This window comes from Antennarius striatus, chromosome 7, assembly GCF_040054535.1.
Source record: "Antennarius striatus isolate MH-2024 chromosome 7, ASM4005453v1, whole genome shotgun sequence".
Taxonomy (NCBI): domain Eukaryota; kingdom Metazoa; phylum Chordata; class Actinopteri; order Lophiiformes; family Antennariidae; genus Antennarius; species Antennarius striatus.
Genome location: NC_090782.1, coordinates 3,216,707 through 3,243,860, shown reverse-complemented (window position 1 = coordinate 3,243,860; position 27,154 = coordinate 3,216,707). Strand labels below are relative to the sequence as shown.

Here is a 27,154-nt window from a genome sequence, read left to right as displayed (position 1 = left end):
GAGGTGAACTGAGGTGGGAAGAAACAAGAGAACCGGAAGTAAACTCATGAAGACACGGGGAGAACAGAAAGGAATCAAACTCAGAACCGTCTTGTTGTGAGGCATCTGAATGTGCCAAGGTGCTGCCCATTGTGCTACGTTCCAATAATCTTGTTTACATGAAAAAAGGGTGGGTTAAAAGAAAACATGCTATTTTCTAAATTGTGCATCAGATCAAAATGTAAATACCTGGACATAGAAGTTCAGATGTTGACCTTCTGTCTCATATTCTTCTTTTGATGTCAAATCCAAATGATTTCAGTCTCAGCAAAAATATAGGAATTTGCTTCACTGTTTCTCGCTGTCACTAAAACTTTTCGGGGAGTGTGTCTTTTCAAGCTGATTACAGCATCAAGTTGGCTTCCTGTCAGTCCAAGTGGGGTATCTTCTGAGCCTTTTCAGCATAATGTCTCTCCAGATCCTTAATTTTTCCTTTTAAGTCCATTATTTTTCTTTGCTGCTTTAACTTTTACCTTGTTGAACTCCTGTTATTGACAGAGTAATGTTTCTTGGAGGCATTTGGAGTGTGCACTGTCTATAGGTTCTTAGTGCCAGCTAAAGTCATTCAAGTTTGGAAATGTTTCAAATAAAATGTAACTTTTTGATTAAAAAGTGAAAAAAACATTAGAAACTACCACGATGACACAAGTCAATTTACTATCGCACAACTAATAACTCAGCTTCTTCTGTCTGATGTGGGAGTTTACAGTATATACAAAAAGGTCAATATAGTTCACATTTACATGTAAACATTAATAATGCTGAAACACTTAAGTCACTGCTCAGCTCCTACATGTTAATTGACCTTGGGAAACACACACAACCTCAAATTGCTCCCAGTATCCGTTCCACTATCGTGCCAGCGATGGGGTGAATGCTTACAGCTCATAATGAGTAAGGACTTCTTGCTTGGCATGAATGTTAAAGAGCTGAAGATACTACACCCTTCAAACACACACACACACACACACACACACACACACACACACACACACACACACACACACACACACACACACACACACACACACACACACACACACACACACACACACACACACACACACACACACAAATCTTACAGAGGATGAAGACTTAGATAAACTTCAAACAAGTTACAGCAAACACAATTTCGGAGACACAAAGGCCCAAACAGTATGAATATTTTTTAAATCGTGTTTTTAATGTATCCATCAAGACAGTTACTTAAGAATTAAAAACCAGTTCATCTCCATCTGATTGAAACTCAACATTCAGTGTTGGTCAAGGTGTAGTCTGGTCTCAGCTGAGGACAGGGGTCATGTAGGGATGCGGCTGCGGAGATACTCCAAAATGGCGTCCGTTCCTTTGGCCACAATGGCTGCTCTGGGTGTGCGAAAAGGATTTCCATCCAGACTGAGACACCTGCAGAAAGAGAACAAGGCAGTCAGAGACTACAACATCCCGCGACACTGAATTCAAGATTTTACCTTGACCTATACATTTTTGTGCCTCTGGCTTCTTGAAAATGTTGCTTTTTGTTTGTGATTATATCTATTCAGGTTTCAGAGATGTGTACCTAAAATTATATAAAAGTGAAAATTTGACCTCATCATAGGTTTTTAAGGTCAAGGTTGTGATCTAATTTTCATCCCTGTGCCTCCCTGAATACAACACCTTTTGTTTCGTCTTTCTATCTTATCTGCTGAGATATGTTCAAAAAAATGTACAAAAGTTGAAATTAACCTTGACCTAGTTTTCTCAAGGTCATTATCTCATTTTTATCCCCTTTGCCACCCAAGTAATGTGCTTTTTCTTTCATCTTTATCTGCAACGGTTGTGAAGACAGATGGACGGACCAACACACAAACACTGACAACTACATCACCTCTTCGTGGGATATAATAACGTCTAGCATGTGTCACACAGATTTCACAATTAATATTAATTTAAGCCTGGTTTTCTGTCATTGTAAACCAATCAGATCAAACCATGACTGTTCATGCTAGGTATGAGTAAACATTGAAGTGGATTACATCTCATGATATGAATACGACTTTGTGTACAATGCACAGACCACATGCAATTCTGTTGCGCCCCAGCATCATCATGAACACTGGAGACAGCGTCTCATGTTACTTCTGGGAAATCCGTACATGTGTACCTGAGGCTGCTGCACAGGCCGAGTTCAGAGGGAACTTTCAGTAGGTCGTTGTTGGACAGATCCAGAGTTGAAAGATGAACCAACTGCACCAAACGACCTGGGTCAATCTCATTCACTTGGTTGTTACCAAGCAACACCGTCTCCAAAGAAACTACTTGATAGAGGACTTCAGGGAAGGACTTGAACCTGTATTGAGACAGTTACACTGTCAGAGGACAACTGTAATGCTCAACAAGGCAGTCAGAGACTGCAACATCCTGCAACACCCCTGAATTCAAAATTTTACCCTGACCTACTTTCATAACGGTCACAGCAATGAATTCTATATTGTACTATCGAGTATGACATTGACCTTGTTTTCCAAAGGTGAGGGTCATCATCACATTTTTTGCTTCTGGCTTCCTGAAAATGATGCTTTTTGTTTTGTTATTATATCTCATCAGGTTTCAGAGATGTGTACCTAAAAAGGTATTAAAGTGAAAATTTGACCTTGACCTAGTTTTTCAAGGTCAAGGTTGTGATCTAATTTTCATCCCCTTGCCTCCCTGAATATAATGCCTTTTGTTTCGTCTTTCTATCTTATCCGGTTCCTGAGATATGTGCAAAAAAGTGTACATAAGTTGAACTTTGACCTTGACTAGTTTTCTCAAGGTCAAGGTAATCTCGTTTTCATCTCCTTTGCCGACTGAGTAATGCTATTTTTCTTTCATCTTTCTATCTGCAATGGTTGTGAAGATACTTGGACGAACACACAAACACTAACAATTACAATACGTCACCCCTTTGCGGGATGTACTAAAACATGGCTCTACTCAGCAAACGGGGTTTCTTCCCTCTGCAAACCTTTGGTCTGGGAGCTGGAAAACGGTATTCTAACTTTTGTTCTAATCTTTTGTTCATTTTATTATTCTTCATTGTGTTACTCTTCACCGGTATAACTGGTCCACAAGCAGTGAGTTACCTGTTGTACTTGAGGATAATGGAGCGTAGTTTCTTTAAGTTCTTTATTTCAGATGGTAAATCACTTAGTTGGTTATTCCTGAAAGGAAACAATGGAAAAATGAAGAACACCTTCCTCTTCATGAAATTATTTGTGTGTTCAAGGCTTTCTCTCTTTCAACTTCAACTATCCTGTGTCTACATATTTCAGTTTAAACATGACAGAAACACTTCACACATTCTATTTGACAGCCTGTGTGTGAAGAGCAGCTGACTGAGATGAACACACACATCAGAATCTGATTCTGGCAGATGTGTTATCGGGGATCAAAAGTATTAACTGACAAAAAATACTCAATTATAGCATTAACTCAAACTTAAATGTATTCTGTTAGAGTATAAAGTAAAAAGTAAATTACAAGGATGGCCCAGTTGTATGTAGAGAGCTGCTGGCTGCTTTAAGCTGCTGTAAATCTGATGGATATCCAGATACAGTAGTAGCTCCAGATACGAGTTGAAACCGTTCCGTGACTGAGCTTTAAAGTCAAACATTTCCCCATTTAAAACAACTACAATCATTTTCATTTGTTCCAGCCATGTAAAATTATTAAAAAATCACAAATTATTATAAAATTATAAAAAACAACAACATATTTTTAACAACCAATAGACATGCAGACATTACCCGTGGCTAATTAATAATATATAAATTACAAACACATACTTGAGTAGGAAAAGAAACAAAAAAAGTCAAGACAACACATGAGCTACGTCTTCCCTCCACCAACAGGAATGAGATCTGGTCTCAGCTGATGTTGTATTCATCCGCCAATGTAGGAAAGAATGAGATCTGCTCTTTTCTGATGTTGTATCCATCCGCCAACTACTGCTGGTGTCCCGAAGCACGGCTTGTATCTCGTATTTTTGCAGGTATGTTGAACAAATGTATGGACAGAGTGATGGCTTGTATCTCAAATAACTTCTTACTATGTCGAGCATTTTGTACCTCAATGTACTAATGTGCCATCTTCTAGCAGTGTTTCTGAGGAATCTTAGGTCAACTACAAAAATGGGAGAAAACCAGTATAGTAGATGGATTTCTACGTACACTATTTAAGAGCCTACAATACATTATTAGTATTTTACCAAATAGCTTCAGGATATTAGTGTTTCCTTTCCATAAAATGTACTTAAAAGCTACTTTGTCAAGACATCTTCTACTGTCTTACACTACGAAAGTACTACTGATTGGACAAAATGGTTTGATTTATTCATGTTTAATTCAACTGACAGTTATAAAAATTAAGCAAGAATGTGTGTATACCTGAAGTCGATGTGTGTCAGATGCTGTAAGCACCCGATGTTGGGAGAACAACAGCTCAGTCTGTTGAAGGCCAAATTGATATCTGACACGGATGACTGCAGTTCCAGCAGTCTGCACAGACAATACATGTTCAAAAAAACAATACTGATGTTATCTGATGTCATCAGCACCACTGAGGCTGTGTGTGTACCTGGAAGGTATGGATGTGAGCTCATTCTTGCTGAAGTCAACAGTGGTAACACCTTGATTTGTTGAAGCGTCGAACAGCTCATCCGGAATATCTGTAGCCTGTCTCTCACTAAATACAGAAAAAAAAACCAGGTTAACCAAAGGTTCGAGTCTAAAACTATAAGACAAATTATAAAATTACTTCTTTAAGGAAGCCAATCAATATGGATATTAAGCTCATACAGTTTTGTATGAGTCTCATTCTAGGACTGCAATCACATATATAATCACTATTGATTGGTGACTCAATCTAGAAACACAAAATTGTCATAATAGAAGACAGCGCAACTGAAATGTCTTAATATTGTGATAAGCGCTAAGTGGATAATCCTCAAACAGTTTATAAAGGAACACACATTTCTATACTTACAGCATTGTGTTATAAAATCATTTGAACTTTAAATGAGACGAACGATGGATCACTGGATGATTACACAGATGGATCAATAAATGATGGATGGATCATAGACGGGTCATGTATGGCATGTGATCTCTTCCTCTTCAGGCTCAACTATGCTCTATGTCAAACTGGGGGACAGACTGTATTCTCTTGTTGGTGTTCATTTACAAAATAATCAGACAGTGTTCTGAAACCAATTTGGTTGAGGAATATGTAATGGAACAACACCATACCAGCTTTAAAACTGTCCTTATACACTTGTATGTGATGGGACCAAGACGGTAGCTCAATAACGTGCTGTTGTCACTAAGAAAAGTGGAATGGTCATCTAAGGTCAGTGGTCTAAAACATCTCAAGAATGTCCTGGACCCTGAGTGATTGGTGGAACCTTTAAGATTGAGTGGGCAGTCACACTAGACAGTTCATTTACAATCTATTATGTCATGAAATATATAATGACAAATTACGATGAATGGAAGGATCAGACGCGTGCTGTTAACCTGAATTGTAGCAACTTGAGAGTCTGAACATGGTGGACGTTGACCCTGGCCTGGCTGGGTAATGTCATGGCTGTGGGTCCAGCATCCGCTTCCTCAGGCTCCTCTGCAAACAGAAGTACAGACGTAGAGATAAGAGCAGATGTCCTCCTGTCAGAAGGTTGGTGGTTCGATCTCCAGCTCACTCAACCGTTAGAACCTGTGTGAACACTGGCTGGTGCTGTAGAATGCTTTAAATCAATTTAGCATGTATTGAGTGTAATGCTCAGTAGAAAAAAATGACTCAATAATATTGAACATTAGGATTTAATACTAAATAATTAATATTTTTTAGATAAACAGTAATAATAATAGGTTATATTTATTTAGCGCTTTTCGAGGCACTCAGTCACTTTTACAGTGGAACCATTATTCATTCATTCCTCATTCATACATGATGATGTTAAAATACATTTGTAGTCACAGCTGTCCTGGGGCAGACTGATGGAAACGTCTGCACTATGTTTACTCATATAGTTATTGCCGTGTCACTAAGGTTTGGATGTATTCACGGTATCAACTCAAGAAGTTAACCCCTATTTCAAAGGAGTGCAGTGTCTTGTCATTAAACGTTATTTAATATTCACTTAATCAAATAGGACGAGGTCAGCCAGGCTGATGAAGCAGACCAGCGTTACTGGCATAGCAGGTTGGACGTGGGTACCCTACCCTCACTGCTTTGTACAGTGTAGGTTAAAGAAGAAGAGAATTTGCAGGAAATGTGTCATTGTACATAAATACAATTTAATGACTGAGATTCCAACAATAAAACAACTCTGAAGGTGTGATCTCCAGCAATTATAATAAGTGAAATACAAATGCGTGCGAAATACTTTGTAATTCATGAGTTATCTCAATCATAATGAGACTAGTTCTGCCAAATGCTTGTGTTGATCATCTTTTGCTACGTATGTTCATTTGTTTACCAATGGAAGTGTTGTTGATCATGGAGTCCTCAGATTTTATATGATACTGTATATCTGATATATATATGATAAAGGTGAAAGTGTTTAGTCATATTAGCTATGCATCCTTTCTTACAAGAAACAAGTTTTGAAAATACATACTGTATATATTTGAAAACCCACACTTCTGAATGGGCTTGATGATTATTATGATTCTTAGCTTAAATGTTTGAAAGATTGTCTGGATGCGCTTCTGGGTCCATGGTTGTGTCTGAGATCATTTTATACAGTAGTACCTCAAGGTACAAGTTTAATCTGTTCTGTAACTGAGCTCAAAAGTCAAATAACATTTTCCCATTTAAAATAATTAAATAAATTTAATCTGTTCCAGCATTGTAAAAAACAACAACCCCAAACCCCCTAAATTATACGAAAGTACAAAAATGAATGAAAAAGTCACAAAAACACAAAAGCTAGGCCTTTACTTCACAAAAAAGCTGAACTGGTGTCTTGAACTGGGGATGAGCAGTTGTTTCCTCCTGCACGATCCAACAGCCCTGATCACCAACTGCAATTCACCACCACACTGACACAAAACCAATATACTTTTTGTCTGTTTGCTGAATTTTAATCAGAAAAACCTAATTGTTTACAAGGAAATGGAGAGGTGTTTCTTTGTGACAATGCTAACTGAGTAAACAGTTAGCATTGTCACAAAACAATCTCAAGTCACTACAAACGTGATGGTACCTTTAAGTCTTCCTCTGAAGTACTTCAGAAGTTCGTTAGTTCCTTTCTGCCGGGGAAAAACAACAGTGGAAGCTGTTAGAATATTAACAGGAATGTGTATTACATGAACCCTATCAGATGACTTCACATAAATACAACATTCTCAAACACATCCATGACAAGAATGGTGGTAGATGTTTGCCTTTGTGGTGCATTGCATCTTTAAGCTGTACAGTATTGCCACTATCATATCACTATCATCAGTCAATCAATCAACCTTTATTTGTATAGTGCTTCATCATAAAAAGCACTTGGTGCAATTTATGGATACAGAGTGATTGACATTGGCTCACTTTATTCAGTCAGCGTCAAATTTGGTGGAAAAAGGGCATCTGGACTGAATAATGAGCAACAGCAAAGAGATCAGGAACTCCTGTAAGTACTGTACATCAAATTTCATTGTACAATGCTGACAACACAGAACTCCATCCATCCATTTTCTGTTCCGCTTTACGGCTGGATCACGGGGGTCTGGAGCCTATCCCAGCTGGCTCACGATGTGAGGCGGGAGAAACTCAAAGCGTGACGCCAGAGCTACACAGAGATGCAGACAGCCACGCACACACACCCTCAAACCTACGGTCAATTTGGGATTGGCAAATTAACCTGAAGCGCATATTTTTGGAGGTGGTAGGAAACTGGAGAACCCGGAGAGATCCCACACAGACACGGGGAGAACACGCAAACTCTGCAAAGAGCGGGACGTGGACCCGGAACCGCCTTGCTTTGCGGTAACAACGCTACCCACTGCGCCTTACAAGACAGAAATAAATAATAAAAATAATGGATGGTAAGATGAATGATGTTGGCTTAAAAGTTTTACTAGCATTAACTTCAACACAATGCCTCTGAACATGTTGAACAAGTTATTTAGTCAAACTGTCATTTTATTACATCTGAAACCTGATGATGAAACTAATTCTACATGAACTGTGTACTATTATGCATGTAATATGCAATATATATAATAAAAAGAGTGAAAAAGATAATTTTCCCAAGTAGATCATTAAAGTGTATTCTTCTATAGACAGGAAATGTTACAACATTCAATCACAACAACTAAATTTAAAAAAAAATCTAACAGATGTTTCTTCTGTTTGATGAGGAAGACTAGACCCTACAATGGCATCTTGCTGCCGTCTACTGGTTGTTATGATCCTTCTTAAAGATGTAATTTTCATTTTTTTGAATACTGGGCTGATATTCATGACTTTCTTTGTACGAGTCCAGTTACTGTTGTAGAAAACTCCCTGAACTAAAGACCTTCCTCTAGCTGGACATAGTAGGGATAAGCATGCAGACACAAGCCCACAGGTGGCCATAGTCAATCAGAGGATGACAGGTTCAGGCTGGTCTGCAACTCTGTATGATCATATTTCAAGGCGATGGCCTTGAGATATGCTCATATGGGGTGCCAGAAATCAACATATTGGGCTGTGGAGATAGCAAGGGCGGTTGCTGCCCACGGACCTTATGGTTTAAAAAAGAAGAGCACAAAGGGACATAGACAGTTTACCCCAGGGTACACTCATGGAGGTTAGGACCTGTTTCATCCCTTTTCTTAACTGCTTCGCCCACTGTCGCAGGGAGCTAGAGCCTAGCCCAGCTGGCTGGGACGTGCCACACAGAGACGCGGACAAACACACGCACACCTGCAATCAATTTGAGACCAGTTAATTTTTGGAGGTGGCAGGAAGTGGGAGAACCCGGAGAGAACCCACGCTGTCAGTGGGTAGCGCTGTCGCCGCACAGCAAGGCGGTTCTGGGTTCGCGTCCCGCCCTGTGCAGACCTGTTTGTTTGTGGAATAAACACCTAGACTTGGAATACTTCTGTCTTTGTTTCACTGGTGGATTAAATTGTTCTTATAAATTGGATTCATCAGAACAAGGACTTTTGGGAATCCTTTTTGACCCACATTAGCAGGTTGAGCAAAGAGTTCTGACTAAAACCTTCCCACATCTGATTCCAGATTTTTTTTTTTCACTGCAGAAATTAAACTACACAAAGAGGAAAGCACTGAAAAACATTTGTGTGGATTTAACCCATTATGATTCACTGTAATATCAGTGTGTATTTGCATGAACTACCACTGTGCATCCTCTCCAGGTCCAAACTGCTGTGACTGAGTGTAGTCTGGGGGAGTGTCCCCGTAGTTGACTTACCGCGAGCAGGTCTCTTCTGATCCCTCTCAAAGGGTTTCCCTCCAGAAATAACGCCTTCAGATTGGGCAGCAGGCAGAGAGATGCTGGAAGACTGACACACACATACATCCATTCACATAAACACCCTTCATCCTCAATTGGAGACTCCATCAGCTGGTCTGTACTAACCTTCAACACACACAGTCTACCACTGTCAGAACAAGAAACCTGGTCTATGTTGCATTTTTTTGCTCACATGGACTTCAGTGAGCTGCTGTTTAGTCGGCAGATTGGTGAATCACATACAACCATGTTTATTGTGACTTCACATGTTTGTCATTGCAAAACACATATATCAGTATATGACAGATACAGCTAGTCCTCAACATACCAACATCTGACTTACAAACATCTGTTGATACAAACAAACGTGCGCCATCATATCCGAATACAGTAGTTCCTCATTCTGCCACAAACCCAACCGAGCAGTGTCGCTATGTTTGCGCATCTCTAACACTCTCCACCTCTTGTTCTTGCACGGGTCTCCGTGAGCATCACTGGCATCCATGAGCATCGCTTTTACACTGCACAAAGACACTCTTCAAAGAATTTTGTTTTTTGTTAGTTTTGTTGGATTTTGTGAATTTATCATGGAGTGGTCACGGGTCCAGACAGAACCATCACGCGGTTCGGATCCGGACCACTGTCCGCCATTTGGTGATGCCTGTCCTAGAGATAAAAAGAGTCAGATAGAGTGATGAGTCTGAAGCTGGAAATCGAAGGTGTGATGTTCAGTGTTGTTAGTGGGTATGCTCCACAGGTAGGATGTGAGCTGGAGAAGAAGGAGAAATTCTGGTTGGACTTTGATGAAGTGATGCAGAGCATATGTAGAAGTGAGAGAGTTGTCATTGGTGCAGACTTTAATGGATATGTTGGTGCAGGAAACAGAGGTGATGAGGAGGTGATGGGCAGGTTTGGTATCCAGGAGAGGAACGCAGAAGGACAGATGGTAGTTGACTTTGCAAAAAGGATGGAAATGGCTGTAGTGAATACTTTCTTCCAGAAGAGGCAGGAACATAGAGTGACCTATAAGAGTGGAGGTAGGCGCACACAGGTAGACTACATCTTGTGTAGATGGTGTTATCTGAAGGAGATCAGTGACTGGAAAGTAGTGGTAGGTGAGAGTGTAGCCAAACAGTATAGGATGGTGGTGTGTGGGCTGAGTCTTGTGGTGAGGAAGATGAAGGGGACAAAGACAGAGCAGAGGACGAAATGGTGGAAGCTGAAAAAGGAAGAGTGTTGCAGGGAGAGGAGATCAAGAAGGTGGAGGATTTCAAGTACTTAGGGTCAACAGTCCAGAGCAATTGAGAGTGTGGAAAAGAGGTGAAGAAGCGTGTACAGGCAGGATGGAACGGGTGGAGAAAAGTATCAGGTGTGATAGAAGAGTTTCAGCTAGAATGAAAGGAAAGGTGTACAAAACTGTGGTGAGACCAGCGATGTTGTTTGGTCTAGAGACAGTGTCACTGAGGAAAAGACAGGAGACAGAGCTGGAGGTAGCAGAGATGAAGATGCTGAGGTTCTCTTTGGGAGTGACCAGGATGGATAGGATCAGGAATGAGTACATCAGAGGGACAGCACATGTTAGAGGTTTTGGAGATAAAGTCAGAGAGGCCAGACTGAGATGGTTTGGACATGTCCAGAGGAGAGATAGTGAATATGTTGGTAGAAGGATGCTGAGTTTTAAACTGCCAGGCAGGAGGCCTAGAGGAAGACCAAAGAGGAGGTTTATGGATGTAGTGAAAGAGGACATGAAGGTAGTTGGTGTGAGAGAAGAGGGTGCAGGAAACAGGGTTAGATGGAGGCAATTGATTCACTGTGGCGAGCCCTGAAGGGAAAAGCTGAAAGGAGAAGATGACTCTGGATCACACTTTGTTAGTTCAAATGCATGCATATTAGTGTGTATAGGCTTGTAACGCACCCACATAAGGGGCCTGTAGGCATGCAGTGGTGGTGGTGGTGGTGGTGGTGGGGGGGGGGGTAGAATGGGGGGAAGCTCCAAAGTGACCGGGCCAAAGCGGGAATCGAACCGACAATCTTGTGATCATTGGACCCGCTCTACTGCAGAGCCACTGCCGCCCCTATAATCCAAAACAAAACCGCTACCGATCTGTGTGTCGGAGTCTAAAGGTATGTTACATTACAGTACTACAGTCTTAGGAAATAGTACTTTATAGAAATTACATTAAAATTACCTCAAATTGTGATTATAGATTGAAATAAATAAATAATAAGACTTATGAACAATTCAACTTACAAACAACCTCTGTGAACCAATTGTGTTTGTAGCTTGATGACTACCTGTAATCTAGTCAGTGTAAAATACTACATATTGCTTTGGACATGTGTTATGGAGAATATAACTGATCTTCATGGTCACCTTTTTGTGCAAACCCCAAAACTAAGATTGGTAAAAAAATATATATATTCAAAGATGCAAGATAGTACTCCCACTCCGGACAAAATGGGTTAGGATTAGAGTGACCTTATAGAATGGAAACCACTCAAATTAGAAATTAGACTGAATGTGTACATAAGTGAAGCCAGTAACATACGTAGCAATGTCATTGTTGGTGAGATCAAGGCGTGTGAGCGTCGTCAGCAAGGTGATCTCTTCAGGAAGCCTCTTGATCTTATTGTCTCGCAGTTCTAGAACAGAGATGACTTTCAGACAGGCCAGATGTTCAGTGTCCAGGGCCTCAATGCGGTTGTTCCCAAGGTACATGTCCTACACACACACACACACACACACACACACACACACACACACACACACACACACACACACACACACACACACACACACACACACACACACACACACACACACACACACACACACACACACACACACACACACACACACACACACACACACACAATGATGTACATGATCAACACAAACTTAATCATGACATGTGGTTTGGCTCTTCTGTGTTGAGCCATGCGTTTGTTGAGTGGTTGTTCAGTTTCCCCCTATGTAGAAATCTGAACTGTCCTCGCTGCATTAAATTGCATTTACCAGGTTGCTCTTCTGGCTGTGTGGTGTGGGGTCTTTTGGGTGGCCATCTTTCTCTGAGGGTGTTGTTCGGTTTGAGGAACGCAGGGCTCTGGTGTTTGTTGAAGATCCTCCTCAGTTTTTTTAGACACTCCAGATACGTACGGAATCAGCCTGCTCTCCTTCTCTTTGGTCCTCACTGTGTTGTTCTCCTTTCTGGATCTTGTGTGAGTTCTCATATAGTATAGCTTCATTCAGGACATTTACAACTTTTCTGTCCCCTTTAAGAAGGTAGTCACATGATCGAGGCAAGCATCTCGACAAGCATCAAGAGTGACTTCAAAAATGGAGGAGAGAACTGGTACTTTTCCAAAACAAAACATTGTTCAGAATCAGATATATAAATCTCCATCTGACCTTGTAATTTCGTTGTACAATCGTATAATGAGCAATAAAGCGTCTTTCTTTTAATACGTAAATAAATCAGATCATAAATAAAATGGAAAAATATATACTGTATATATATAATTTTAAAAGCAGTTCCAGGTGTGCGTCCCGCTCTGTGCAGAGTTTGCATGTTCTCTCACTGTCTGCGTGGATTCTGTCCGGCTTCCTCCCACCTCCAAAAACATGTGCTTCAGGTTGATTGACTGGTCTCAAATTGACCATAGGAGTGAGTGTGTGTGTGTGTGTGCGTGGTTGTCTGTCTCTGTGTGGCTCCGCGATGCCCTGGCGTTGCGCCCGGAGTTTGCCCTGCCTCATGCCCTAAGCCAGCTGGAATAGGCTCCAGCTGCCCGTTACCTCTGACAGCGGATAAAGCGGTGACAGATAATTGATGGAAGGATAATTTTAAAATTCCGCGATAGTAAGCCACTCATCTTGAAGCACGAATAAGCAAGGGAATACTATACACCTTGGAAAATTCATGTCGCAATGGTTACCTTGAGCATGGGTGCAGGAAGCTTTGGGAGGGAGTGAAGCTTGTTGTGTCTGAGGTACAGCTGCTCCATGGCCACCATCTCTGAGAGGTTAGTAGGCAAGTCAGTCAACTGGTTATTGCTGCAGTCCATCACCTTAACGTCTGGCAAAGAAAAAAAGTTGGGCCTAAAATAGCTGACCAACAGGTGATCTGTTCTGTTCTTCTCAGAAACAAATAATGTACCGTTTCAAGCCCAAGTATGCTTTAAACAAAATGCATGTTAAATTACATAGCAGGGCCCGGAGTCTCACCACATTCCATAAACACAGATACAGTAGGAGGCTTTGGAGCTCATCATAGCAGATATAGCGCCGATCAAATTTACAAATGACCTAATTATCGTATTTTCTGCACTATAAGGCGCACCTAAAAGCATAAAATTTTCTCATAAACCTGTAGTGCGCCATATAATCTGGTGCGTTTTATATATGGATTAATATTCATATTAATATTGGTTAAAAACATAATCGCTGAAAAAAAGCCGGCAGTCTGGCCGCCAGTCATGCCGCATTCCGCCACCAGAGGAGCCCCCTCACAAGGCACTCGGGCCCACGCCCCCTAACAACGGTAGTCAAGGGGCGTCACCGAAGTCCCGGCTCTGACTGAGCTGCTCTCAGACGGTAGAGCAGACTGTAGGAGCACCGGTGATTACAGCAAAACATACGTAACTTTCAACAATTCTATTAATTAAGTTTGACTGACTGATCTCAGTATTTACTAACTATTTGGCGTTGGAAATAACCCAATTTAAACTTAATTGGTCTTAAAAATGCCATTGTGCTGTCATCTGGAATCTAGTGACGGTCCATTCTATTAGTCTGTGGAAACACACGGAGAAACTGGCATAAAGGTGAATGAAAGACCCTCAAAGCTGAACTTCCAGCCTTTTCTGAAATTTCAAGAGCAGAGTCACTGCTAGACAAAGGTGTCAACAGGTGTGCTGCATTGATTTACAAAAGTAGTTGATAGCTCTGGGCGGGCGGCGGAGGGGCGCATTCAGGCTTGTGTATTCTGTCTGCAGCGACGTGCTGTGAGATTCACGGCGGTGAGACACCGACGTTAAAGTCAGTTCCAGGAGTAAAACAGCGTCACATTTGACAGTAAATTAGCAGCCTGACATTAAAAACTAGTTAAAAAATTGTTTAGGACACACAGCAGCAAATAGCTGCAGCTCACCTCCGACTGGACTACCGATCGATCGAAACAATATTTAATTAATAAACGAAGACGAACGTCGGAGCTTAAATATATGCTTCGAACTTCAGATCAGGAAATAATCCGCTCTGTTCGCACTGACTGCACTCGTAATGAATTTAACCAGTTTTTAATGTCAGGTTTTTTAATATGCGTGTTGACTTCTTTCTAAGATGGCAAAGGGATCAAGTGATCAGGTTTCCTTGATGAGGTTCAGAATGGCTTCATTGAAATAAAAATAGGGGCCATTCAAAGGTAGTCAGGAAGTCATGAATGCAATCATGACTGCCTGAGCAGCGCGGCTCTATCTAGTGGACGGATTGCGCAACTACAGCCACTGCAGTTTATCAAATACATTTTATTTTTTATTGTGTGCGCCTTATAATCCGGTGCACCTTATATATGAAATAAATTATAAAACAAATTATTGAGGGTGCGCCTTATAGTCCAGTGCGCCTTATAGTGCGGAAAATACTGCACATCATATGAGGGACTCATGAATGCATCTAATTAGAACTTAGTGCTGGATTTGACTACAGACCAGGGGTGTCAAACTCATTTTCACTAAAGGCGACATCAGCATAATGGCTGTTCTCCAAGGGCCAGTAAATAATAGATGTAACTAATCTAACTCAATGTAATGTAAAATAAATGTAACTACTCCTTAATGTTAAATAACTATGAATTTATTTCTTATTCAAGTTATAAACATGACAGCTACACAGAGGTAATATGTTTGCCTGTTGTTCTAACATAAATCTTTTTGTCAGGTTATGAAACCCACAGACCTCCATCAATCAAGGATCAAACTATCCAAATGAATAAAGAAAAATAACATCAAACACAAGTTAGAACATTAACTTTGTTCAAAACATTTTTTTCAGTTAAAATGGGCTTAATTACTGCATTGAGGGAAATGTAGTTTCATGTCAAAGCACGCTTTTGACCTATTTATTTTTAGGCACCCACCTTTTATGCTCTCACAGACCACATAAAATGATGTGGCGGGCCATATTTGGCCCCTGGGCCTCGAGTTATACAAATTTGCTACAGACCAGTGTTCTTCAAACACTGTGCATTGGATTGGATTGGATCCAATCCACATTGGATTGGATCCAATCCACATTGGATCCAATCCACATTGGATTGGATTGGATTACATTGGATAATTTCCCACGGTGTGCCGTGGGAAATTATCCAATTTCTGTGCCCGTGCGGCTTAGTGACTGGCAAAGTCATCATGTAGTACTCCTCCATATCAGTAGGTGGCACTGGCTCCACCAGAAGCAGAGCATAAAGCCTTTCTGTTTCATACGGAGGTCCAATGGTTGTCGCGCGGCAAGGTGCTGGCCCGTGTATATGAGCTGCAAGAGGGACTTGTTTCTGACAAATGAGACGTCTGATTTCGCAAAGCTTATTGCAAGTGACGAGTGGTGTGCAAGGCTGACATACCTGGCAGATATTTTAAGTCATCTGAATGAACTGAACACACGAATGCAAGGCCGAAATAAAAACCTGCTTACAAGTACAGATAAAATAAATTGATTCCTTTCAAAAGTGCACCTCTGGCAGCAGCATGTGGAAAGTGGCAATCTTGAAATGTTCCCACTCACCAATACAGGCAAACCTCGGTTTCCGACCACAATTCGTTCCGGAAGGCTATTCGAATACCGATTTGCTCGAATTCCAAATACATTTTTCCAATTACAAATAATGTAAATGGTCTTAATCCGTTCCAAGACGCTAGAAAAGTACCTTTTTTCAACTTTCAATTTTGGGACTTCCTGTTGTACCCGGAAGTGGTTACATGTAAATATAATACGCTTGTTCTATTGAGTGCGCAATGCATAATGTGCCTGTGTTCAGGTGAGTGAGCATGAATGTTGGAGAGGAAGAGGAGAAGGAGGATGGATGTTACTGCGTTTGTTTCATGTTCTACTTCCAAATTTTGTTCGACTTCCAAGACAAAAAAATTTCGAATTTTTTGGTCGAATTCTGATTTGTTCGTTGTCCAAAGCGTTCGAAAACCAAGGTTTGCTTGTAAATGGCAATATGTTAATACCACTGTATTGTGTGAGATAACAGTCAAACATCTGAAAACTCTTAAGAAGATGTCATTTTATTTCTCTTCAGCCCCCACAGAATGCCTTGACTGGGTTAGGGACCAGTTGTTGGAAAGGAAATTACTTTACAGGAGCAGGAGGAACTAATCTGTGTTTGGTAGATTCTTTGTTGTAACAATGCTTCTAGGAAATAAAAATTATATTGCTGGGAAGCCTGTTTATTCCCCTTTTAAATGGTCCCATACTAGTGAGAAATAAACATTTTTGTGGTGAGCAGCAGAGCTCAGTATCTGGGTTGTGCCCATGAAAAATATGACCAATCTTTTCTGCCAAGTCAAACAGTTTCTTCTGCCACTCACTCTTACTGGCTGTTTGGATGATTGAAATGTAAAGAAACAAGATATATTGGCTTTTTATCAGTTTATTCATTTAACAAACAGAAGCCTCAGTAGCCTATGGAGGAACCATACCCAAAGCTCTGCTACTCACCCCATAAACTCCTGTTCCTTACTAACAGCAGGAAAATGAATCCATTCATTTGCTACGTCCACATTGGGTTATTGTAATTCTAATCATCAGGCCATCCCAGTAAGTCTCTGAACATTCTCCCTTTGACCCAGAATGCTACTGCACTTCTTCTGACCAGGACCAGTATCATAGATCATAACTTTCCTGTATTGAGTCCTATGGCAGTAATAAAAGAGAACATGGAGATGGAAATTTGTTTATTGGGAAAAGCCCAACCAACAACACGATGGAACAACATGAGGATTTACGGAGTGCCAAAGGGAAAAATGTAAAACATTTTATGTGTGTTTTGTCGTATTGAAAGATGAGTTTCCCTTTCTGCAATAAAGCCGGAGGAAAACGAATCCCTCTAGTGATCTACAATTACACATGGATGATTCACCTGTACCTGATCAGTAATACTGTAGCTTTCATGTTTATAATTTTAATAAGGTGAATAGATATATCTCTGCCAACCTCCCCCCACATCTCTCTACCTGTCCTCCCCATCTCTCTATCTCTAATTATCCTTTTTTCTCTCTTTGTTTTTGGCTTGTTGATTGTGGGTGAACTTGTATCTACAAATTTGCAAACTCAACACACAGAACCACATGAAATGTCAAGAAAATTAAAGAGAAGTTATTGAGAAATAAAGGTGTCACTCTGATATAAGCCTCATTCCTTCTGCAGTTGAAATTTGATATTCAACATATGTCAACGTAAGAAATTGTAATTCGATAAAAGTCATACAAACAGCACAACTGGTCTTACTTTTGAGCTGGGCCAGACTGTCAGGGAGATGGCTGAGCTTGTTGTAACACACATTCAGTTTTTGCAAACTGGTGAGTTGACCCAGGCTGGAGGGCAGGTCCTTCAGATGGTTGTTGGACAAGTCCTTAACCAAGGCACAGGACAGAACACTTCCATAAGCCAATCACAGAACACAACAGAAAGAACATCATGAAACTGTAACACACAAACAGCATGTGTAATTACCAGCTCCGTCACATTTTCAAGCTGCCCCAGTTCCTCTGGTAGGACCTCTAGCAGGTTCTCCTGTAATGAGAGGCTGTGAAGGTTCTTCAGCCTCCACATCTCCACTGGCAGTGATGTAAGCTGGTTATGACTAAACCATGGACAGACACACACACACACACACACACACACACACACACACACACACACACACACACACACACACACACACACCTATCAGCCATCATGTATTTAATATTCGTGTGTGTGTGTGTGTGTGTATGCATATGTGTGTGCGTGCGCACGCGCACCTGAGTCTCAGTTGCTGGAGCTCCTGCAGTTCTCCCAGGGCACTGGGCAGACACTTCAGCTGGTTGTCATGGAGCTGCCGGAGCAAAATAAGCATTTTAAGTGAAAAAACACAGTGAAAATTACACCATCAACAATACCGATGTCTCATGAAAACCAAACCTTATCAATATCTACCTAAATACAGCTCTATCTAAAATTTGCCACACATAAAATGAGGGCTGTTCAAAGGGTGTGACCCTGGTATTTAAACACAGCTTGAACAAAAATCTGACTAGATCACCAGAAAATAATGTTCCCATGACAAGCTCTTTTACTTTATCGGTAGTCATGTTAACCTTTTAACATTAACACATGCTTTGGGACTAGTAATAAATCCAAACCAACATAACTTTGACTCATATCAATTGTAATTATACTGTAAATACACTTAATTTTTCACTAGGCACAATGTTATTTGTTAATGTTCATTTCTTCCCAATAAAAATATCAATTGCAGATATACAGCACGTCACTCAAGTACAACCAATAACTTCTGATCATTGATTGAAAATCAGTCTCTAGAGTCGGACATATCTAGAGTTTGACATTTGCACAATGTAGTTTTTCATTGTTCAATTATATAAACAAAAGTAGGTAGGTGTTTGAATTTGGGCATCCTTGTTGTTTTATTGATTTGAATGCCTTTAGAACTAATTACTGGAACAAAAAATTGGTTTGGTCAGCTCACTGAGCCTTGACTTGCATACATAGGTGACGCCAATCGTGAGAAACTGTATTTTTTGGGGCAGCAGTAGCTTCGTCCACAAAGTCTTGGGCTGGGAACCGGAGGGTCGACGGTTCAAGACCCATGTCGGGCAAGAAGAATTCAGAGTGTGACCTGGCCAGAGGGAGGTGTCACCTCACCTCCCGAGCATTGGCGAGGTGAGCTGCCATCCCCTTTATAAGCTGCTCATTAGATCGCAGGAGCAGCCCGCCACTCTGCCTGCCCCTCAACTGCATACCTACAGGCCCCTTGTGTGTGTGTTTGTGTTACAGGCCTGTACACACTATACATATATAGTGAGCCCTTGTTACTTGCGGTTAATGCGTTCCAGGAACCACACACTAATACTGAATTCCGCGATCTAGCAAAGAACTAAAGTAAACTCAAAGTAAAAGTGAAGACAGACACAAGTGGTTGCTACACCTAGGTTACTGAGTTGGACTTACTTACATCGAGTGTAGTGAGTCCAGACAACAGTCTGATGTCGTCAGACAGATGTGTCAGCTGATTAGATGATAGGAGAAGTTTAGTGAGGTCAATCTGGTCCCACCAAGTGTCTGTTTGTCCGAAAGAAATATTCTGCTGGGCTTCTTCTGGTGTGTCAATATTCAGACGATACACGTTCTGAGGGACTGAGACAAAGACAGACAATACACAATTACACAACAAAATGCACACAATTTGCAAGGTCTTTTGTGCCCCACTTGATACAATGACAAACCGCGGTCAAGTTGAGGAGGCCAAAATTTCTTTTAGCTGTTTTCATTTATATATAAATCAATTATTTTCTATTAAATTCAGACTGATCGTTTAGCATGAATATGTTTCTTTGCAACAGGTAATAATCAACATTGCTCCTGTTAGAGCACATGAACCAGCGGTCAGCTGGATAAACTGTTAATGAATGCTTGACCGAATTTATAACTGGACAAATATTAGAAAAAACTGATGTAGACACTGTTAAAAGGACCATTAATAACAACCAGCGGAGAAATACCAGCCACAAATATTGTCTGTTTCATCCAAAGAAGGAACAGCATCATCAACAGAAGTTTGTGTTGTCACTTACACAGCGATCGGATACTGAAATGTTCCATTTAAATTGTACTCATGGTTTTATTCTCAGGTTACAGATATAGAGTAGTACCTCGAGATATGAGCTGCTTGACATACAAGTTATTTGAGATGTGAGCCGTCGCTCTGTCCATATTTTTGTTTGACATACGAGCCAAAATTCAAGATACAAGCCGTGCTTCATGACACCACCACTAGTTGGCAAATGGATACATGAGATGAGACCCCATCTCGTTCTTTCCTGCGTGTTGACAAATGGAAACAACATCAGCTGAGACCGGATCTCGTTCTTGTAAAGACGTAGCTCATGTGTTCTCATGAAGTTTGCACTTCTATCCATACTTAATCAGAGTTCATTTTACCAAGAAAGTAGTGCAGCCCAGCAAGCGCTTCAAGAAAAAGTTGTGCATCCCAACGTGAAGTTTGAAGCATCCCAAAAGTAGTAACAGAATGTAGAAGCGTATGCAAGGATTATGTTCTGCCAATAGTACAATATAAAAACTAAACAAACTGTTAATTTTAATGTTTTATTAATAACATCATAACTGTTTCAATAAAAAGAAAATAGTAAAGTGTAATTATATATTAGTTTTATCAAAATGTTAAACAATTTTAGAAATAAAGAATGATGTACTGTAATAGTTTTTTTTCACTTTTTATTTTTTCACTCCATAGTTTTCTTTTCCTTCAATTCATATCTTCTCCTGTAGACACTGCAGAGCCTTCTCCACACACATTTCAGTAACATCTGTCAGTACTATCTGTCTCTTTTTCTTCATTCACTTTTGATTCTTTTTTTATGTAAGAAAGCACTCATTGTCACTTGCTTTTTCTGTAACCTTTGCATCTTTTTCGGAGGCATTGTGATAATCAAACAATCAACCTTTATTAGTATAGCGCTTTATCAGATCAGTAGACATTTCAAAGCGCTTTAAAGGAAAACCTAACAGGACACTTAGGGTTGCTCTGAAGGGTCTGACTAACTCCTCGCTCTCACTGCAGCGTGTAAAATGAGCAGACGTCGTGTTGCCGTTTTGTCGATTTGAATAAGGCAGAATCACGCAGGGTAGTCTCTTGATAATGGCAATTTCCGGGATGGAAATTATAGTGGAGAAATGGAAAAATTGTGAATATTTTTGTTGAATGGAAGTGCATTTAAAGCTTGTGCACCAGGGATGCATGCTGTTTGACGATTGTGCGTCCCTGTCAAAAAATGTGTGTCGAAGATGCAATGACGCACAAAAACGAGAACACTGCTTACTTATACAGTAATCCCTCGCTTATTTACACTTTAAGATGCACGGCTTCACTACATCGTGGATTTTTAAAAGGTAGTCACGTGATACCGTACTCGCATTCTTTTGGCTGACTTTTCTTTAATACATGAGTGCTTTAAACAGTCTATAAAGCACTTTTGTGTGGGAATAGGTAATACAGATATAAGGTGGTTTAATATCAGTATGTGGAGGGTTCATAAACATTTAAATTACAGTAAATGATAAATAGTTGTTGCTATATCGCAGAATTTAGTTTTTTTTGCGGGCGGTCCTTGAATGCATTAACCATGAGTAAAGACGGATTACTGCATATAATTAAATACCCACAGGTAAAGCCTGCATGTCTATTAGTTGATAAAAAGTTTTTTTTTTTCATAAAACAGTGGGTCTTGGGATTTTTTTACAAGACATGGATTGATTAATTGATTATAGCTATTTTAAAGGGGAAATGTGTGACTTACAGTCACGGAACGGATTGTACTTGTATCTTGAGGTACTACTGTATTTAATATCTAAGGGATCTCTAAAGGTTAAGGGATCTCTATCTGTCCATCAGTAACTCTTGCGGTGAAATTCAGTTATGGAACACACTGAATAAAACAAATTAGAATAGAATAGTGAGCAGTGCTCTGTGAAGAAGTGGGGGGCTTCAACTTCAGGACTCTGCTGAAGCAAAGCAATGCCAACAGAAATGGGCGGTGGGCAGTGAAGGTTAGGGGAGGCAGTGGAGCTCTAATTCAAGCAAAGAATAACAAACATGTCAGGCGCAAACAAAGAACACAATAATTGAAGCTACATCACAGATTATTCAAGTTAAGACCTGGAAAACTATCCCCTCTCCTGCACAGCTAAAAAGGTGTCAAAGAAAAATACATCAATAATTAAAATTGTATTCGTCTCTGTGTTAGATTTCAATAAACAATAAAATTGTTAGGACTCCCGCTTCAATGCACACAGCATCTGTTTCAGTGAAGACTGCTGAATCGATGCATGTGATGGGATTCATATTTTATCAACAAAACATTTCACAGCACATCATTCACCGTTAATATTCAGAAAATGATAGGTAGATATTGATAAGGATAGTGGCATCTCCACTTTTCATACCCTGGCATGTATGATTGTACAGGATACGCAGAATTCATCAAAGGTTTTTCGGAATAAGTAATAGTGATGTGTCAGTCGTGAACGTAACGGCTCTGAGAGCCAGCTCTTTGAAGTGAACGACGGAAGCCGACTCCTGATTGGGGGAGCCGCTCTTTTTTCTCATGAAGCCGCACGTGATTGGTCAATATGTGTCTGGGCTTGCGCTAGCCATTTGCCACTTCGCCATAGGCGAAGTAAATTCCAGATTGGCTACAAGGTTTTTAGACTGTGTAGCCACAAAGGCGTTCTTATTTTTACGGAAAAAGGCTAAAACTTATTTTATTTGCCCTAGTTTATTTTATTTTTTTAATTCAACAACATGATTTTTCATTTCAATTTAAAAAGGCATGAAAAATAGCAAGCGAAGTAAATACATATTTACATGCATTGCTGGTTATTCCTGTCGGTCAAAGGGAACAAAAGTCTAAGACTACAAACAAGTATTGATAATATCTTTCATTTACCTTCTGATCGGTCTGTCACCACTCCTCCCCCTCTCAGCATTCACCATCTGTTTATTCATGAGGACTTTAGCACAAACTCTTCCATAAAACATTGGATTCTTTTGATCGATCGTCCTCACCTTGTTGTACACAAATTTGCGGTTTCAGCTTGTTATAAAACAATATTTTTGTTTTTCATTGGACGAGAGGAGGTCATGACCCAAGTGCATACTTAATGATCGGGAGCGTTCAGGTCAGTTCGGCTATTTCCGTCGGCATGCGGAAATAGCGACCTAGCGCCGCTCACTAGCGGAAATAGCGGCATTAGCGGCGCTCGCTAGCGGAAATAGCGAGCACCGCCAGCGAGCGACAAAGTTTTAAGTTTTAGCCTTTTTTCCGTAAAAATAAGAACGCCACTATAGCTACACAGTCTAAAAACCTTGTAGCCAATCTGGAATTTACTTCGCCTTTGGCGAAGTGGCGAATGGCTAGCGCAAGCCCAGATCATGCAGTACACCACCACAGCCACCTAAATCAACAACCCAGATCTCTATGAAACACTTTTTGCAGAAGTCTTTGACCCCAGCAAGACAGAAAAACATTGACGAGGAACTGGCTGAAATGATTGCACTTGATTTTCAACCATTTCCAGTTGAGGAGGACAAAGGTTTCAGAAAGTATTGGCATGCACTCAACCCAGTGTAGTCCATTTGAAGCAGGAAAACCCTCTCAAAAAATCATCCCAGGCCTGTATGACAGAGAACGTGCGTCACTGCAAAAAAGGGTTAATAAAGCCACAACAGTGTGTCTAACAACTGACAGCTGGACATCCCGAACAACATCCTTCTTGTCTGTTACATGTCACTTTATTGAAGACTACAAAATGGTGTATATTAGTTTTAGTTTATTCATTGTAGCACTTAAGAGTAAATACTTTTATTTTATATTTTGTTGTGTTGCATGTTTTTAAGGGATTATGTGTTGCTTGACTTTAAATTTGTTTTTTATAAAAAAGTTAAAAGTTTAAATTCGTTAAAAGTGCACTTTAGAGTGAAAAATAAAAACATATTTATATAATAAACATACATAATTAAAAAGTATAATGCAGTATTTTTACATTATTCATTTTGTGCACAATTTTACATTATAATTTTATTTAATCTGTAATATATTAAATTTAAAAAAAAATCTGAAGAGCCATTTGGGAGCGAAAAGAACCAGCTCTTTTTAGTGAGCCGAGCGGAAAGAGTCGGTTCTCTAAAGACAGCCGGAATTCCCATCACTAAGTAAAAATTACATTACATTTAGAGCAGCCGGAGACTGCTATGAGAAAAATGGTCAATTCAAAATTGAATAGATGGAATTAATCTCTTTCCTTTGCCTGCAATCCTGTCAAGAAGCACTGTCATGTTTTTGTTATGGTCACATATTTTATCACCATTCACTAAAACAAGGAATAATTCTTCAAAATATAATAAAAATATGTTTCTAATGTATTTACTGTATTTGATGTTATAATATTTTTGAGTCTTTTAATTGATTCCTGGAGTGACCGTGAACGTGACCTGGATTACAATGTGGTTCTTGGACTCGACCGGTGTAGACGTCTTCAATCACGCTCCAGGACCAAAGTTCATTCAGTGAGACTCTGTGTTGATGTTCTCTGTTGTTCTGTAGACATCGAGGGATTCATCATCTTTGGTTATCAAAAGGTTTTATCTTTTTTTTTTCCCTGTGTAGGGATTTTATGGAAGTTTTTTCTCACTGAGTTTGAGAGTTACTGTACACAGATTGCAAAACCGTAATAGGAAAATGTATATTTGTCAATACTGTTTTGTTTGATCACTTAGCCCTCCTGGATACTTTAGTAACACATTAAGTTAAAAGTCAGAGCCAGCGACCCACGTCCCCACGCCACTAACGTCCCCTGTTGCTGGTTATTCCAGGGACTGACTGATGAAGATGGGTGGAAACAGACCTTCTGTCAGTCCTCGACCGGACAGGTTGAGATGTCCAGACTGTCTTGCCGCCTTCAGCAGACCGGAAGGGACGCTCGGCCCCGTGGGTTCCGTCCTGAAGCCCGCCAGAGAGTCCACCTTACCGGCTCGCCTGAACCGAGACATGGTTTAGTTGTTCGAACGAGTCTTACCGGCGATGAGTTGTGTTTATTTCCAAACGGACCGTCTTCCGACCGCTAGTTATGACGTCACAACATCTATATCCGGAATCTTTCAAAATAAGTGACCAGCAGTTAATATGTCCCCGTAACGTAAAGAACCGATTCCTTGACAAGCCTCTTCTCTAAATACGCGCAAATTTGACGTGAAAAGGCTCGTTTTATCCATGGTTTGGAATAAAAAGCACGCAAATATTCAATCGAGACATCGACCGACTGGCGGCAGATTAAAAACACATGACTGACTTTATTGTGAAGGTTATTTTAAGTCACGTGATCTGAGCGCTCCCCACATCGACACACCCTCCCTCTTTTTAAATCAACGTGTTTTTATTGGTACAAACGGGAGGAAATCCTGTTCTACTGCGAAAACCTCCGTCACGACCTTTCATTTAATCCTCTACAAAGACCTTGGGCGTGTTCCAGGTTCCATGAAAACTTTGAGTAAATGACATGAGGTAATCTGTTATATCCATTCCAGAAATAATTACAGTGAATCACCATGGTAACTGCATCAGTAAACATAATCTCCTCCCTGGCATGTTTTCTTTACCTAACCCTAAATTTCTACCTGGCCCTTCCACCTGATGCAAGCTGTCAGTCATGGTTGATCCGTGTGTTTGCTATACTGTTGTTAGGGTTTTTCTCTGAACAAAACCATCTTTGGTATTTTAACTTGGTTAAGAGTTGTATATTTATTGATGAGACAAATTTTATTCCAAACAACGTTTTCTGAAAAGTTCAGCAGTTTACAAGTTGGTGAGCATACAGCGCTGGATGCAGCAACAAACCTCTGGTGAAGAGCCTCTAATGTTCATTCACTGTGATCTTTATTGTGTTTGGGTTAGACTGTCCTTGAAGAATGAGCTCAACAACCGCCTGACTCAGCCTCACAAGTATCAGTTAAAGTTATCTATGTGTTGTGTTTGTGCTGTACTTTTGTGTTCAGAAAATTATGTGATAGACAAGATCTAAGTGTTGTGCTATCTATGTTTTATCTATGTAATTAATTTTTTTATTTAACCTTTATTTAACCAGGCAAGCAATTAAGAACAGGTTCTTATTTACAAATGCTGCCTGAGCTAAGAGCAGTGGCTCTTAGAGGTGTGGTGTGTAATTCCCAACACTGTAAATGTTGAGGGGGAATTAAAATGCAATCCTTATGCTGGGAGACGATTTTCAGACCTCCCTTCAATGTATCATCATTCCCTGATGAATATCTGTTACAACAGTGTCCATCATGTTGGACACTGTCCAACATTCTCCAATAACATTCTCCAATCACATATGTCTTATACCACAGATGTGCACCCGCATCAGAACATATTCTCTGCATTGTATCAGTTTTTTATGCAAAAGTGTTCCATGCAGTAAGAAAAGTCATCTTCCACTCACAAATGTTACCCTATTAAGCTAATGTAAAAGTTCCCAGGGTACAAACCTCGAGGGGCATCAAAGAGGAATTCCACTGCAGTACCTGCAGTACCTTAGCAGGCGACTGCAGGTGTGAGTCTATATTAATCTCATATTCCTGTAAGAATGCAACGGGAGGTGGAGTGGCGGGCAGCCCCTTTGTGGAGCGCCCAAATGAGCAACTTGTACTCACACTCTTGGTGTTTTTGGGCAGGAGCGGGAATCGAACCACCGATCTTGGAACATTGGACAACCCGCTCTACCATCCGCTCTACCGCTGAGCCACTGCCACCCCTACATCTTCTCCCAATATCAACCATTGAGCCAATCAT

General features: G+C 40.4%; 1 protein-coding gene across 1 annotated transcript; it reads right to left on the bottom strand.

Moving 5' to 3' along the window:
* Positions 1–1,217: 1,217 nt before the first annotated feature.
* lrrc40 (leucine rich repeat containing 40) lies at positions 1,218–25,416 on the bottom strand. Its single transcript, XM_068320402.1, has 15 exons — positions 25,212–25,416; positions 19,744–19,925; positions 18,530–18,603; positions 18,240–18,369; positions 18,015–18,138; positions 13,442–13,581; positions 12,058–12,230; positions 9,467–9,557; positions 7,265–7,310; positions 5,574–5,676; positions 4,636–4,743; positions 4,446–4,556; positions 3,144–3,221; positions 2,183–2,368; positions 1,218–1,443 (listed from the first exon to the last, which is right to left on the bottom strand). The coding sequence occupies exons 1-15, from the start codon at positions 25,354–25,356 to the stop codon at positions 1,338–1,340; spliced, it is 1,797 nt and encodes a 598-aa protein (XP_068176503.1). The 5' UTR covers positions 25,357–25,416; the 3' UTR covers positions 1,218–1,337.
* Between the last annotated feature and the right edge of the window lie 1,738 nt (positions 25,417–27,154).